Below are 16,446 nucleotides of genomic sequence, written 5' to 3'. Positions count from 1 at the left end.
AGTGAGCCCTAACAATGTCTGAAGTAAGCACTAACAATGTCTGAAATGAGCACTAACTATGTCTTAGGTGACCCCTAACAATGTCTGAAGTGACCCCTAACAATGTCTGAAATGAGCACTAACAATGTCTGAGGTGACCCCTAACAATGTCTGAAGTGACCCGTAAAAATGTCTGAAGTGACCCCTAACAATGTCTGAAATGAGCACTAACAATGTCTGAGGTGACCCCTAACAATGTCTGAAGTGACCCCTTACAATGTCTGAAGTGACCACTAACAATGTCTGAAGTGAGCACTAACAATGTCTGAAGTGAACACTAACAATGTCTGAGGTGAACACTAACAATGTCTGAAGTGAGCCCTAACAATGTCTGAAGAGAGTCCTAACAATGTCTGAAGTGACCCCTAACAATGTCTGAGGTGAACACTAACAATGCCTGAAGTGACCCCTAACAATGTCTGAAGTGACCCCTATCAATGTTTGAAGTGACCCCTAACAATGTCTGAAGTGACCCCTAACAATGTCTGAAGTGAACACTAACAATGTCTGAAGTGAGCACTAACAATGTCTGAAGTGAGCACTAACAATGTCTGAAGTGAGCACTAACAATGTCTGAAGTGAGCATTGAAAGTGATTCAAGGTCATTTTCATTTGCAAGATCAATCCCTAAAAGACACCAGACAAATATTAAGATTCTATTCCTTTTCAGTTCTTCAGAAGTCGTTTTAAGTATCTGACACATTTGACCCCTGTGACCTTGAAAGAAGGTCAAGGTCATTTCATTCTCAAACTTTGTCAGACTCCATCCCAGAAGCCACCAGCCAAATATATATGAAGATTCTGTACCTTTCAGTTCTTTTTTAGAAGTCTTTGACATATTTGACCCCTGTGACCTGGAAAGTAGGTCAAGGTCATTCTCAACTTTGTTTGGCTCTATCCAAAAAAGTAACCAGCCAAATATTAAAGATTCAATACCTTTTAGTTCCTCAGAAGAAGTTGTTTTAAGTATTTGACACTTTTGACCCCTGTGACCTTGATAGTAGGTCAAGGTCATTTTCGTTCTCAAACTTTGTTGGGCTCATACCAAGGAAGCTACCAGCCACATATTAAAGATTTTATACCCTTCAGTTCTTCAGGAGAATTTGTTTTTGAGTATTTGACACTTTTGACCCCTGTGACCTTGAAAGCAGGTCAAGGTCATTTTCGTTCTCAAACTTCGTTAAGCTCTTACCAACAAAGCTTTCACCAAAATATCATGACTCAAGGCTTGTCCATTCTTCAGAAGAAGACGTTCGAAGGAAAAGCTGACGGATGACGATGGACGACGCCAACCGCCGATCGACGCACAATGGAATAAAAAGCATTAATTCGGTAAAATTAGTTGACAGTTTCAATTAAGTGACAACTGATGATTGTCTTAATCTTTTATCCCAGACAATCAGGGAGTCCCTGAGTCTGTTATAATACTGAAATATTGACTGTATAATCCAATACACAGAGAGCAAGATTTGTTGGCGAGGACCAGTACAGCATATGGTACCATCCGACAATTACAACAGATCTGGAAATTCTGTCAATCTGACAAACAACACAGACACTATTATACCTTTCAGGACAGGAACATTAAATGGTGTCATGATCAGCTAGCAAGACCAGTGTGATATGATTATCATCTAAACTCATACTGAGATTCAGGTCAAAGTCATTCAGATTAACATAATAATCAAGGTCACTCAAACTTTGTCACTTTTATTTCATTCTACCTCACATCATCACCATGTAAACCTCAATGTTATATAGTCCTCATTGGAACTGAGGCATTTAATGTTACATAGCCTCACCTCAATGTTATATAGTTCTCATTGGAACTGAGGCGTTTAATGTTACATAGCCTCACCTCAATGTTATATAGTCCTCATTGGAACTGAGGCGTTTAATGTTACATAGCCTCACCTCAATGTTATATAGTCCTCATTGGAACTGAGGCGTTTAATGTTACATAGCCTCACCTCAATGTTATATAGTCCTCATTGGAACTGAGGCGTTTAATGTTACATAGCCTCACCTCAATGTTATATAGTCCTCATTGGAACTGAGGCGTTTAATGTTACATAGCCTCACCTCAATGTTATATAGTCCTCATTGGAACTGAGGCGTTTAATGTTACATAGCCTCACCTCAATGTTATATAGTCCTCATTGGAACTGAGGCGTTTAATGTTACATAGCCTCACCTCAATGTTATATAGTCCTCATTGGAACTGAGGCGTTTAATGTTACATAGCCTCACCTCAATGTTATATAGTCCTCATTGGAACTGAGGCGTTTAATGTTACATAGCCTCACCTCAATGTTATATAGTCCTCATTGGAACTGAGGCGTTTAATGTTACATAGCCTCACCTCAATGTTATATAGTCCTCATTGGAACTGAGGCGTTTAATGTTACATAGCCTCACCTCAATGTTATATAGTCCTCATTGGAACTGAGGCGTTTAATGTTACATAGCCTCACCTCAATGTTATATAGTCCTCATTGGAACTGAGGCGTTTAATGTTACATAGCCTCACCTCAATGTTATATAGTCCTCATTGGAACTGAGGCGTTTAATGTTACATAGCCTCACCTCAATGTTATATAGTCCTCATTGGAACTGAGGCGTTTAATGTTACATAGCCTCACCTCAATGTTATATAGTCCTCATTGGAACTGAGGCGTTTAATGTTACATAGCCTCACCTCAATGTTATATAGTCCTCATTGGAACTGAGGCGTTTAATGTTACATAGCCTCACCTCAATGTTATATAGTCCTCATTGGAACTGAGGCGTTTAATGTTACATAGCCTCACCTCAATGTTATATAGTCCTCATTGGAACTGAGGCGTTTAATGTTACATAGCCTCACCTCAATGTTATATAGTCCTCATTGGAACTGAGGCGTTTAATGTTACATAGCCTCACCTCAATGTTATATAGTCCTCATTGGAACTGAGGCGTTTAATGTTACATAGCCTCACCTCAATGTTATATAGTCCTCATTGGAACTGAGGCGTTTAATGTTACATAGCCTCACCTCAATGTTATATAGTCCTCATTGGAACTGAGGCGTTTAATGTTACATAGCCTCACCTCAATGTTATATAGTCCTCATTGGAACTGAGGCGTTTAATGTTACATAGCCTCACCTCAATGTTATATAGTCCTCATTGGAACTGAGGCGTTTAATGTTACATAGCCTCACCTCAATGTTATATAGTCCTCATTGGAACTGAGGCGTTTAATGTTACATAGCCTCACCTCAATGTTATATAGTCCTCATTGGAACTGAGGCGTTTAATGTTACATAGCCTCACCTCAATGTTATATAGTCCTCATTGGAACTGAGGCGTTTAATGTTACATAGCCTCACCTCAATGTTATATAGTCCTCATTGGAACTGAGGCGTTTAATGTTACATAGCCTCACCTCAATGTTATATAGTCCTCATTGGAACTGAGGCGTTTAATGTTACATAGCCTCACCTCAATGTTATATAGTCCTCATTGGAACTGAGGCGTTTAATGTTACATAGCCTCACCTCAATGTTATATAGTCCTCATTGGAACTGAGGCGTTTAATGTTACATAGCCTCACCTCAATGTTATATAGTCCTCATTGGAACTGAGGCGTTTAATGTTACATAGCCTCACCTCAATGTTATATAGTCCTCATTGGAACTGAGGCGTTTAATGTTACATAGCCTCACCTCAATGTTATATAGTCCTCATTGGAACTGAGGCGTTTAATGTTACATAGCCTCACCTCAATGTTATATAGTCCTCATTGGAACTGAGGCGTTTAATGTTACATAGCCTCACCTCAATGTTATATAGTCCTCATTGGAACTGAGGCGTTTAATGTTACATAGCCTCACCTCAATGTTATATAGTCCTCATTGGAACTGAGGCGTTTAATGTTACATAGCCTCACCTCAATGTTATATAGTCCTCATTGGAACTGAGGCGTTTAATGTTACATAGCCTCACCTCAATGTTATATAGTCCTCATTGGAACTGAGGCGTTTAATGTTACATAGCCTCACCTCAATGTTATATAGTCCTCATTGGAACTGAGGCGTTTAATGTTACATAGCCTCACCTCAATGTTATATAGTCCTCATTGGAACTGAGGCGTTTAATGTTACATAGCCTCACCTCAATGTTATATAGTCCTCATTGGAACTGAGGCGTTTAATGTTACATAGCCTCACCTCAATGTTATATAGTCCTCATTGGAACTGAGGCGTTTAATGTTACATAGCCTCACCTCAATGTTATATAGTCCTCATTGGAACTGAGGCGTTTAATGTTACATAGCCTCACCTCAATGTTATATAGTCCTCATTGGAACTGAGGCGTTTAATGTTACATAGCCTCACCTCAATGTTATATAGTCCTCATTGGAACTGAGGCGTTTAATGTTACATAGCCTCACCTCAATGTTATATAGTCCTCATTGGAACTGAGGCGTTTAATGTTACATAGCCTCACCTCAATGTTATATAGTCCTCATTGGAACTGAGGCGTTTAATGTTACATAGCCTCACCTCAATGTTATATAGTCCTCATTGGAACTGAGGCGTTTAATGTTACATAGCCTCACCTCAATGTTATATAGTCCTCATTGGAACTGAGGCGTTTAATGTTACATAGCCTCACCTCAATGTTATATAGTCCTCATTGGAACTGAGGCGTTTAATGTTACATAGCCTCACCTCAATGTTATATAGTCCTCATTGGAACTGAGGCGTTTAATGTTACATAGCCTCACCTCAATGTTATATAGTCCTCATTGGAACTGAGGCGTTTAATGTTACATAGCCTCACCTCAATGTTATATAGTCCTCATTGGAACTGAGGCGTTTAATGTTACATAGCCTCACCTCAATGTTATATAGTCCTCATTGGAACTGAGGCGTTTAATGTTACATAGCCTCACCTCAATGTTATATAGTCCTCATTGGAACTGAGGCGTTTAATGTTACATAGCCTCACCTCAATGTTATATAGTCCTCATTGGAACTGAGGCGTTTAATGTTACATAGCCTCACCTCAATGTTATATAGTCCTCATTGGAACTGAGGCGTTTAATGTTACATAGCCTCACCTCAATGTTATATAGTCCTCATTGGAACTGAGGCGTTTAATGTTACATAGCCTCACCTCAATGTTATATAGTCCTCATTGGAACTGAGGCGTTTAATGTTACATAGCCTCACCTCAATGTTATATAGTCCTCATTGGAACTGAGGCGTTTAATGTTACATAGCCTCACCTCAATGTTATATAGTCCTCATTGGAACTGAGGCGTTTAATGTTACATAGCCTCACCTCAATGTTATATAGTCCTCATTGGAACTGTGGCGTTTAATGTTACTTAGCCTCACCTCAATGTTATATAGTCCTCATTGGAACTGAGGCGTTTAATGTTCTTGAGTGAGGCTGGTTCTGTACGTTGTTGCCTTGGTTGGCCCGTCTGTTTCCCCATCTGGCCTGGGGCTGTTGTTGGGAAGGGTACAGGACGATCAAGTTGTGGTGGACTCAGCGCTTTGTATGTCGTTATTGTAGGGGTTTGGGCCAATGAACCATCCTGTAAAAATCATCAGCGAAAACATGTTTAAAAGAACAAAACAAAACAATTCTCATAAATCTGGCAAGTATCAGATTCAAACTTACACAAAAGATCACTTCTATAAAAAGATATAACAGGCAGAAGAAAAGAAATATGACAAAATTTCTTTCAGCTTTTAACTGCTCTAAAAGATCTAATAAAATACCGTACTTTGGGGATATTTTGCACCTAAACAAATTGGCGTTATTTGCTCAAAATGGGTTTGTTAAATTTTGGTGCATCAAATGATTATGACACATTCAGATGAAAAGCTATCTTTATTGACTTTTCATTATGAAGTGTGTTACTCTTGCCCAAAACTAATTAAGCCACTGATGTTAGTCATTGATGTATAATAGATGAGTTGGGAAACTGTGGCAACAATATTTTATTTTGAAATTCATTCTGAGTGCTAAATATATCCCAAAGTATGATACGACAGATAAATAATCCATCAAAAAACATCACCGTCTAAAAAATAATGCAACAAAGCAGCAAAACAGACCAAAACACATCAAAAATTCATCACTCTGTGTAACAGACAAACAGACCGAGACTCAGATCAAACTCATCACTCCACGTAATGTGTCACACTACAAAATAGACAGACAGACAGAGACTCAGATCAAAACTCATCACCCCACGTAATATGTCACACTACAAAATAGATAGACAGACCGAGACTCAGATAGAACTCATCACTCCGCGTAATGTATCACACAACAAAATAGACAGACAGACCGAGACTCAACCAAAACTCATCACTCTGCACGAAATGTATCACACTACAAAATAGATAGACAGACCAAGACTCAGATAGAACTCATCACTCCACAAAATTTGTCACACTACAAAATAGATAGACAGACCGATACTCAACGAGAACTCATCACTCCACATAATGTATCACACAACAAAATAGATAGACAGACCGAGACTCAGATAGAACTCATAACTCAGCGTAATGTATCACACAACAAAATAGACAGACAGACCGAGACTCAGATAGAACTCATCACTCAGCGTAATGTATCACACAACAAAATAGACAGACAGACCAAGACTCAGATCAAACTCATCACTCCACGTAATGTATCACATAACAAAATAGATAGACAGACCGAGACTCAGATAGAACTCATCACTCAGCGTAATGTATCACACAACAAAATAGACAGACAGACTGAGACTCAGAAAGAACTCATCACTCCAGGTAATGTGTCACACTACAAAATAGATAGACAGACCGAGACTCAGAAAGAACTCATCACGTAATGTATCACACTACAAAATAGACAGACAGACAGAGACTCAGATCAAAACTCATCACCCCAAGTAATGTATCACACAACAAAATAGACAGACAGACCGAGACTCAGATAGAACTCATTACTCAGCGTAATGTATCACACAACAAAATAGTCAGACAGACCGATACTCAACAAGAACTCATCACTCCACATAATCTATCACACAACAAAATAGATAGACAGACCGAGACTTACAGATCAAACTCATCACTCCACGTAATGTATCACACTACAAAATAGATAGACAGACCGAGACTCAGAAAGAACTCATCACGTAATGTATCACACTACAAAATAGATAGACAGACCGAGACTCAGATCAAACTCATTTCTCCACGTAAACAGACCGATACTCAACAAGAACTCATCACTCCACATAATGTATCACACAACAAAATAGATTGATAGACCGAAACTCAGATAGAACTCATCACTACACGTAATGTGTCACAGTACAAAATAGATAGACAGACCGATACTCAACGAGAACTCATCACCCCACATTATGTATCACACAACAAAATAGACAGACAGACCGAGACTCAGATAGAACTCACCACTCAGCGTAATGTATCACACAACGAAATAGACAGACAGACCGAGACTCAGATAGAACTCATCACTCCAGGTAATGTGTCACAGTACAAAATAGATAGACAGACCGATACTCAACAAGAACTCATCACTCCACATAATGTATCACACAACAAAATAGATAGACAGACCGAGACTTACAGATCAAACTCATCACTCCAGGTAATGTAACACACAACAAAATAGATAGACAGACCGAGACTCAGATAGAACTCATTACTCCAGGTTATGTGTCACACTACAAAATAGACAGACATACCGAGACTCAGATCAAACTCATCACTCCAGGTAATGTATCACACAACAAAATAGATTGATAGACCGAGACTCAGATAGAACTCATCACATAATGTATCACACTACCAAATAGAGACAGACAGAGACTCAGATCAAACTCATCACTCCACGTAATGTATCACACAACAAAATAAACAGACAGACCGAGACTCAGATAGAACTCATCACTCCAGGTAATGTGTCACACTACAAAATAGATAGACAGACCGATACTCAGATAGAACTCATCATTCCAGGTAATGTGTCACACTACAAAATAGATAGACAGACCAAGACTCAGATAGAACTCATCACTCCAGGTAACGTGTCACACTACAAAATAGATAGACAGACCGAGACTCAGATCGAACTCATCACTCCAGGTAATGTGTCACACTACAAAATAGACAGACAGACTGAGACTCAACTAAACTCATCACTCCACATAATGTATCACACAACAAAATAGATAGACAGACCGAGACTCAGATCGAACTCATCCCTCCAGGTAATGTGTCACACTACAAAATAGATAGACAGACCAAGACTCAGATAGAACTCATCACTCCAGGCAACGTGTCACACTACTAAATAGATAGACAGACCGAGACTCAGATAAAACTCATCACTCAGCGTAATGTATCACACAACAAAATAGACAGACAGACCGAGACTCAGATAGAACTCATCACTCAGAGTAATGTATCACACAACAAAATAGACAGACAGACTGAGACTCAGAAAGAAATCATCACTCCAGGTCATTTGTCACACTACAAAATAGATAGACAGACCGAGACTCAGATAGAACTCATCACTCAGCGTAATGTATCACACAACAAAATAGACAGACAGACCGAGACTCAACCAAAACTCATCACTCTGCACGAAATGTATCACACTACAAAATTGATAGACAGACCAAGACTCAAATAGAACTCATCACTCCACAAAATTTGTAACACTACAAAATAGATAGACAGACCGAGACTCAGATCAAACTCATCACTCCACGTAATGTATCACATAACAAAATAGATAGACGGACCGAGACTCAGATAGAACTCATCACTCAGCGTAATGTATCACACAACAAAATAGATGGACAGACTGAGACTCAGAAAGAACTCATCACTCCAGGTAATGTGTCACACTACAAAATAGACAGACATACCGAGACTCAGATCAAACTCATCACTCCACATAATGTATCACACAACAAAATAGACAGACAGACCGAGACTCAGATAGAACTCATCACTCCTGGTAATGTGTCACAGTACAAAATAGATAGACAGACCGAGACTTACAGATCAAACTCATCACTCCAGGTAATGTATCACACAACAAAATAGATAGACAGACCGAGACTCAGATAGAACTCATTACTCCAGGTAATGTGTCACACTACAAAATAGACAGACATACCGAGACTCAGATCAAACTCATCACTCCACATAATGTATCACACAACAAAATAGATTGATAGATCGAGACTCAGATAGAATTCATCACTCCAGGTTATGTGTCACACAACAAAATAGATAGACAGACCGATACTCAACGAGAACTCATCACTCCACATAATGTATCACACAACAAAATAGACAGACAGACCGAGACTCAGATAGAACTCACCACTTAGCGTAATGTATCACACAACAAAATAGACAGACAGACCGAGACTCATATAGAACTCATCACTCAGCGTAATGTATCACACAACAAAATAGACAGACAGACCGAGACTCAGATAGAACTCACCACTCAGCGTAATGTATCACACAACAAAATAGACAGACAGACCGAGACTCAGATAGAACTCATTACTCCAGGTAATGTGTCACACTACAAAATAGACAGACATACCTAGACTCAGATCAAACTCATCACTCCACATAATGTATCACACGACAAAATAGATTGATAGACCGAGACTCAGATAGAACTCATCACATAATGTATCACACTACCAAATAGACAGACAGACAGAGACTCAGATCAAACTCATTACTCCACGTAATGTATCACACAACAAAATAGACAGACAGAACGAGACTCAGATAGAACTCATCACTCCAGGAATGTGTCACACTACAAAATAGATAGACAGACCGAGACTCAGATAGAACTCATCACTCCAGGTAATGTGTCGCACTACAAAATAGATAGACAGACCGATTCCTAACGAGAACTCATCACTCCACATAATGTATCACACAACAAAATAGATAGACAGCCCGAGACTTATAGATCAAACTCATCACTCCAGGTAATGTGTCACACAACAAAATAGACAGACAGACCGAGACTCAGATAGAACTCATCACTCCAGGTAATGTATCACACAACAAATTAGATTGATAGACCGAGACTCAGATAGAACTCATCACTCAGTGTAATGTATCACACAACAAAATAGATAGACAGACCGATACTCAGATAGAACTCATCACTCAGCGTAATGTATCACACAACAAAAAAGACAGACATACCAAGACTCAACCAGAACTCATTAATCTTCGTGTAACAGAGGTCATTATCAGATAATTTTTCAATGCTCCTGCTTGGAGTTGATCCCGGAACCTCTGGTTTACTAGTATTACACTTTATCGAATGAGCTACTAGAGGAATTCTCTCTAGCCGAGTCGATAGAATACCAGAGTGACATTTGCAATGCATAATACAACAAAACAACCAAACAGATTTGTCAGACTCAGACATAACACAACAGTCAGACTGACACACAGACAGAACTCGCCACAATGTCTTATGTTTATAACAACAAAACAGCCGAATACATTTATCATACTCAGACATAACACAACAGTCAGACTGACACATGGACAGAACTCACCACAATGTGTTATGTTTATAACAACAGAACAGCCAAATAGATTTGTCATACTCAGACATAACACAACAGTCAGACTGATCATCAGCCAGAACTCACTCTGTGTAATGTATGATGCAATAAATCAGCCAAACGGACTGAAATTCAGCCAGCATACATCACTCTGTGTAATGTATAACACATCAAACAGTCAAACAGACTGAGACTTGGCCAGAATATCTCTTTTTGTGTAACATATATTACAAAACAGACAGAATTTGCCAGAATTAATCCAGCTGTTCTAGAAAATTTCTCATCATAAAATAATTCTATACTAATACATGCACACATCCACATGAACTTCACCTGAGTTGAATACTTAATTAAACATTTAGTACGGTTTTACCTGTATGGTTTGATTACCTGTTTCTGAACTGCATTTGCGGACGTGCACTTTGGGGAGTTTGTTACACTACCATCCTGAGGACATGCAATGGTGAAACACAATGAGTCAGTATCATCTAAACTTAGTGACACATATACAGAGTCAGTAACATCTAAACTCAGTGTCACATCTACAGAGTCAGTAACATCTAAACTTAGTGTCACATCTACAGAGTCAGTATCATCTAAACTCATTGTCACATCTACAGAGTCAGTAACATCTTAACTTAGTGTCACATCTACAGAGTCAGTAACATCTAAACTCAGTGTCACATCCACAGAGTCAGTAACATCTAAACTTAGTAACACATATACAGAGTCAGTAACATCAAAACTTAGTGTCACATCTACAGAGTCAGTACCATCTAGTAAACTCAGTGTCACATCTACAGAGTCAGTAACATCTAGACTCAGTGTCACATCTACAGGGTCAGTAACATCTTAACTCAGTGTCACATCTACAGAGTCAGTAACATCTAAACTCAGTGTCACATCTACAGAGTCAGTAACATCAAAACTTAGTGTCACATCTACAGAGTCAGTAACATCTAGTAAACTCAGTGTCACATCTACAGAGTCAGTAACATCTAAACTTAGTGTCACATCTACAGAGTAAAGAGATAGACAGGCAAGATCTACAAAACCTACTATAAAATATTAAATGTCTATGATTATAAAGAGATGGTATCGTTCAAATGTTCATCTAGATCTACTTTCTTCTGTAAAATAGACAGGACCAGAAAAGGTCAATAAGCCATAATAAAATATCTCAAAAATATCCAGAGGGGAGCGATTGTTTTATGTTGCTTCCTTGATATATCATTTTGGGATGTTTCATACAGACACAGTATTGCAGATTAACCACCAAAATGTCTGAAGTTGGGCCGATTTTGTAAAAGTTTTTCAATATTTTCAATACATATCTTAAAGCAGTAATTTATTTCACTTAGGTATTGATTATGATAATTATTGCCTTCTTGGATCTTAATTACAGAAAGGCTTGGGTGGACACTTTTACAATAGCAATGCTTATAAGATGAATATATTCAGAGCTAGAAAATAAGGGTAACCCGACAGTCTGAGGCTTACTGAAATCTCCAGCTGAACTAGACAATAAGGGTAACCCGACAGTCTGAGGCTTACTGAAATCTCCAGCGGGACTAGAAAATAAGGGTAACCCGACAGTCTGAGGCTTACTGAAATCTCCAGCTGGACAAGACAATAAGGGTAACCGACAGTCTGAGGCTTACTGAAATCTCCAGCTGAACTAGACAATAAGGGTAACCCGACAGTCTGAGGTTTACTGAAATCTCCAGCTGGACTAGACAATAAGGGTAACCGACAGTCTGAGGCTTACTGAAATCTCCAGCTGGACAAGACAATAAGGGTAACCGACAGTCTGAGGCTTACTGAAATCTCCAGCTGAACTAGACAATAAGGGTAACCCGACAGTCTGAGGTTTACTGAAATCTCCAGCTGGACTAGACAATAAGGGTAACCGACAGTCTGAGGCTTACTGAAATCTCCAGCTGGCCTAGACAATAAGGGTAACCCGACAGGCTGAGGCTTACTGAAATCTCCAGCTGGACTAGACAATAAGGGTAACCCGACAGTATGAGGCTTACTGAAATCTCCAGATGAACTGGTGGTTCTAAAAACCACCAACCTGATTGACAAGTCAAAATTTGATATTACTTATAATGTTGAATAATATTTGGTTTGTGGAATTTGCATAGGGACTAGTAAAATTTGAAACTACTAGTTCAACTGCTAGTGGTTTTGAACTTTAATTTCTAGCCCTGATATTTGATGTTAGACATTCAAAGTTAGGACAGCTCTAGATCTATGATCACAAACAACATGCACTGGTCTCCCCTGCTAATGGTTGTCTATGAGGCTATCAAACAACATGCTCAAGTCAAAATCGCAGACAAAAACACAAACATTTACACTAGTCTATGTCATCTTCTGTATCAAATTATAGAGTGTGAAAATGAAATTTGAATGAAAGCAAGAAGTTTTAACTAAATCCATACTCAAACTTGAATGTTAAGGCTCCAGACTTATTAATAAACAGTGTGATAGTAGTTTTATATCTGACCTACAGTATGGCATCTGACCTACAGTATGGCATCTGACCTACAGTGTGACATCTGACCTACAGTATGACATCTGTTCTACAGTGTGACATCTGACCTACAGTTTTATATTTGGCCTACAGTGTGACATCTGACCTACAGTTTTATATCTGACCTACTGTGTGACATCTGTTCTACAGTGTGACATCTGACCTACAGTGTGACATCTGACCTACAGTTTTATATCTGACCTACATTGTGACATCTGACCTACAGTTTTATATCTGACCTACTGTTCTATATCTGACCTACAGTGTGACATCTGTTCTACAGCGTGACATCTGACCTACAGTTTTATATCTGACCTACTGTTCTATATCTGACCTACAGTGTGACATCTGTTCTACAGTGTGACATCTGACCTACAGTGTGACATCTGACCTACAGTTTTATATCTGACCTACTGTTTTATATCTGACCTACAGTGTGACATCTGTTCTACAGTTTGGCATCTGACCTACAGTATGACATCTGACCTACAGTATGGCATCTGACCTACAGTTTTATATCTGACCTACAGTTTTATATCTGACCTACAGTGTGACATCTGTTCTACAGTGTGACATCTGTTCTACAGTGTGACATCTGACCTACAGTAAGACATCTGACCTACAGTTTTATATCTGACCTACAGTATGACATCTGACCTACAGAGTGACATCTTACCTACAGTATGACATTTGACCTACAGTTTTATGCCTGACCTACAGTTTTATATCTGACCTACAGTATGACATTTGACCTACAGTTTTATATCTGTTTTTCTATTTGTCAGTGCCGATACTGATTTTTCTATTTGTCAGTACCGATACTAATTTTTCTATTTGTCAGTACTGATACTAATTTTTCTATTTGTCAGTGCTGATACTGATTTTTCTATTTGTCAGTACCTATACTGATTTTTCTATTTGTCAGTGTCGATACTGATTTTTCTATTTGTCAGTACCGATACTGATTTTTCTATTTGTCAGTGTCGATACTGATTTTTTTATTTGTCAGTACCGATACTGATTTTTCTATTTGTCAGTGACAATACTGATTTTTCTATTTGTCAGTGCCAATACCGATTTTTCCATTTGTCAGTACCGATACTGATTTTTCTATTTGTCAGTACCGATACTGATTTTTCTATTTGTCAGTGCCGATACTGATTTTTCTATTTGTCAGTACTGATACTGATTTTTCTATTTGTCAGTATTGATACAGATTTTTCTATTTGTCAGTGCCAATACCGATTTTTCCATTTGTCAGTACCGATACTGATTTTTCTATTTGTCAGTGCCGATACTGATTTTTCTATTTGTCAGTGCCGATACTGATTTTTCTATTTGTCAGTACCGATACTGATTTTTCTATTTGTCATTAGTTGTGAAGTTCTTTGTCAGGTAATTATTGGGTTCAGTCTGACTAGTGTTATACTGTACATGTGTGCTAGTTACACGTATATAGAATGAGCTACTTCCCTTAGACTACTGCCAGTTGTATCTACTACTGTACATCCATTTAACTTGAGGACGATAAAGGGGGACTCCCCTAAGTCACATTTTACATACATGTATTACACAACATTTATCTGTGATCGTCTTGTTATTTGTGAATTGTCCTAGCTATAGGATGTTTCCGTCTCTTTCAATATTATACCTGTCTCATGGTGGATAAAGTAATGATAACTCAACTGTGTTCAGTGAGAATATTTCACATTTAAATAATTTTAATCTTAACCCCATCAATCTAATAAAATAATGAACAGCAATAGTTACCAAGAGAGACATGAGGATAGGTTCCCGGTTCTGTCCCGATATCCACTCATCTGCTGACAAGGAAGGGATCATACTCGGGGTCGGAGGGTAGATGTCATCATGGAATTTATCTGACTGCACAAAAACAGAGAAACCAAATTAAAGGAAACAACAGAACCAATCATGCTTTAACACAACAAGAAACCGCCGTGAGATATGGCCAGATTGCTACAGTACATTTTCATGTAAAACATTACTTGTGATTAGCATCCTTAGATTCATAATCCATGCAACTTTAGTTGATGTGCAACAAGTAGTTACTTGGTATTTGACCTTAACCAAGCTTCTTAACCTGGTCACTGAAGCGGAAAATGTAGGTCAGAACCAGCATCCGAAGCATGGCATGTGATAAGCATCCTTAGTAGATACATAAGCCATGCAAGTTTAGTTGATGTAGGGCAAGTAGTTACTCAGTAAATTACCTTAACCAGTCTTCTTAACCTGGTCAGTCAAGCGAAAAATGTAGGTCAGAAGCAGCATCCGAAGCATCGCATATGATAAGCATCCTTAGATACATAAGCCATGCAAGTTTAGTTGATATACAACAAGTAGTTTCTTAGTAACCGACCTTAACCAAACATCTTAACCTGGTCACTGAAGCGGAAAATGTAGGAACAAGCAACCAAAGCATCAGATATTTAACATGGTTCATACAAACTTTTGACCTCAAAATTTAAAGAGTTTTCAAGGGTTTTTCAAGACATATTTTGAAAATTCAAGGGCTCATTTATATCGTAAACAAGAGGCCCATAGGGCCTGTATCGCTCACCTTGATATCCAAGCAATCATGGCAGAATATTCTCCAAATGAGATCCAAGGGAATATGCCAGACCCCAAGGCCAATGCTTGTAGCATATATATCTGTATTCAATTTTTCATGCCCAGCAATTTTATGTATGGTTATGGGGTGGGGATCTCAACTGTTTCCAAGCTGTGCCGCAGAAACTAGGTCCCTACGGTTGTGGCCAGACCCCAGGATCAATTCTAATATCATGACTGCATTTGTCTCTTTTTGCCCAGCATTTGTATATATAGTTTTGGGGTGGAGATTTCAACCGTTTCAAAGTTATGATCCAGGGGTTAAGTCTGCAAGGGTGGGGCAAACCCTGGGGTCAATTCTAATATCATGACTGCATTTGTCTCTTTATGCCCAACAATTGTATATATAGTTTTGGGGTGGGGATCTTAACCATTTCAAAGTTATGACCCAGGGGTTAAGTCTCCAAGGGTGGGGCAGTCCCCAAGGCCATCCTGGAAGCATATGTGCATTCATCTCTTTGTAATCGGCAATTGTCTTTATGGTTATAGGGTGGGGATCTCAACTGTTTCCAAGCTGTGACTAAGAAACTAGGTCCCTAGGGGTTCGGTCAGACCCCAGGGTCTATTCTAATATTGTGACTGCA

The 16,446-nt window shown here is 38.8% G+C and overlaps 1 protein-coding gene across 7 annotated transcripts in view; it reads right to left on the bottom strand.

Moving 5' to 3' along the window:
* LOC110455611 (coronin-2B-like) overlaps positions 1-16,446 on the bottom strand; it is a 118,575-nt gene that overhangs the window by 47,357 nt on the left and 54,772 nt on the right. For all 7 annotated transcript variants that reach the window (XR_002463471.1, XR_002463470.1, XM_021505818.1 and 4 more), the window contains 3 exons: positions 15,005-15,118; positions 11,086-11,142; positions 5,426-5,628 (listed from right to left, as the gene is read on the bottom strand). Coding sequence is in view for 5 of the 7 variants with exons in the window: in XM_021505818.1 (XP_021361493.1) it covers positions 5,426-5,628; positions 11,086-11,142; positions 15,005-15,118 (374 nt within the window). In the remaining 2 variants the exon portion in view is untranslated. The remainder of the gene's footprint in view (positions 1-5,425; positions 5,629-11,085; positions 11,143-15,004; positions 15,119-16,446) is intronic.

Source organism: Mizuhopecten yessoensis, unplaced genomic scaffold (assembly GCF_002113885.1).
Source record: "Mizuhopecten yessoensis strain PY_sf001 unplaced genomic scaffold, ASM211388v2 scaffold8333, whole genome shotgun sequence".
NCBI lineage: Eukaryota > Metazoa > Mollusca > Bivalvia > Pectinida > Pectinidae > Mizuhopecten > Mizuhopecten yessoensis.
Note: the sequence above shows the minus strand (reverse complement) of the source record. Positions and strands in the feature narration are given on the sequence as shown.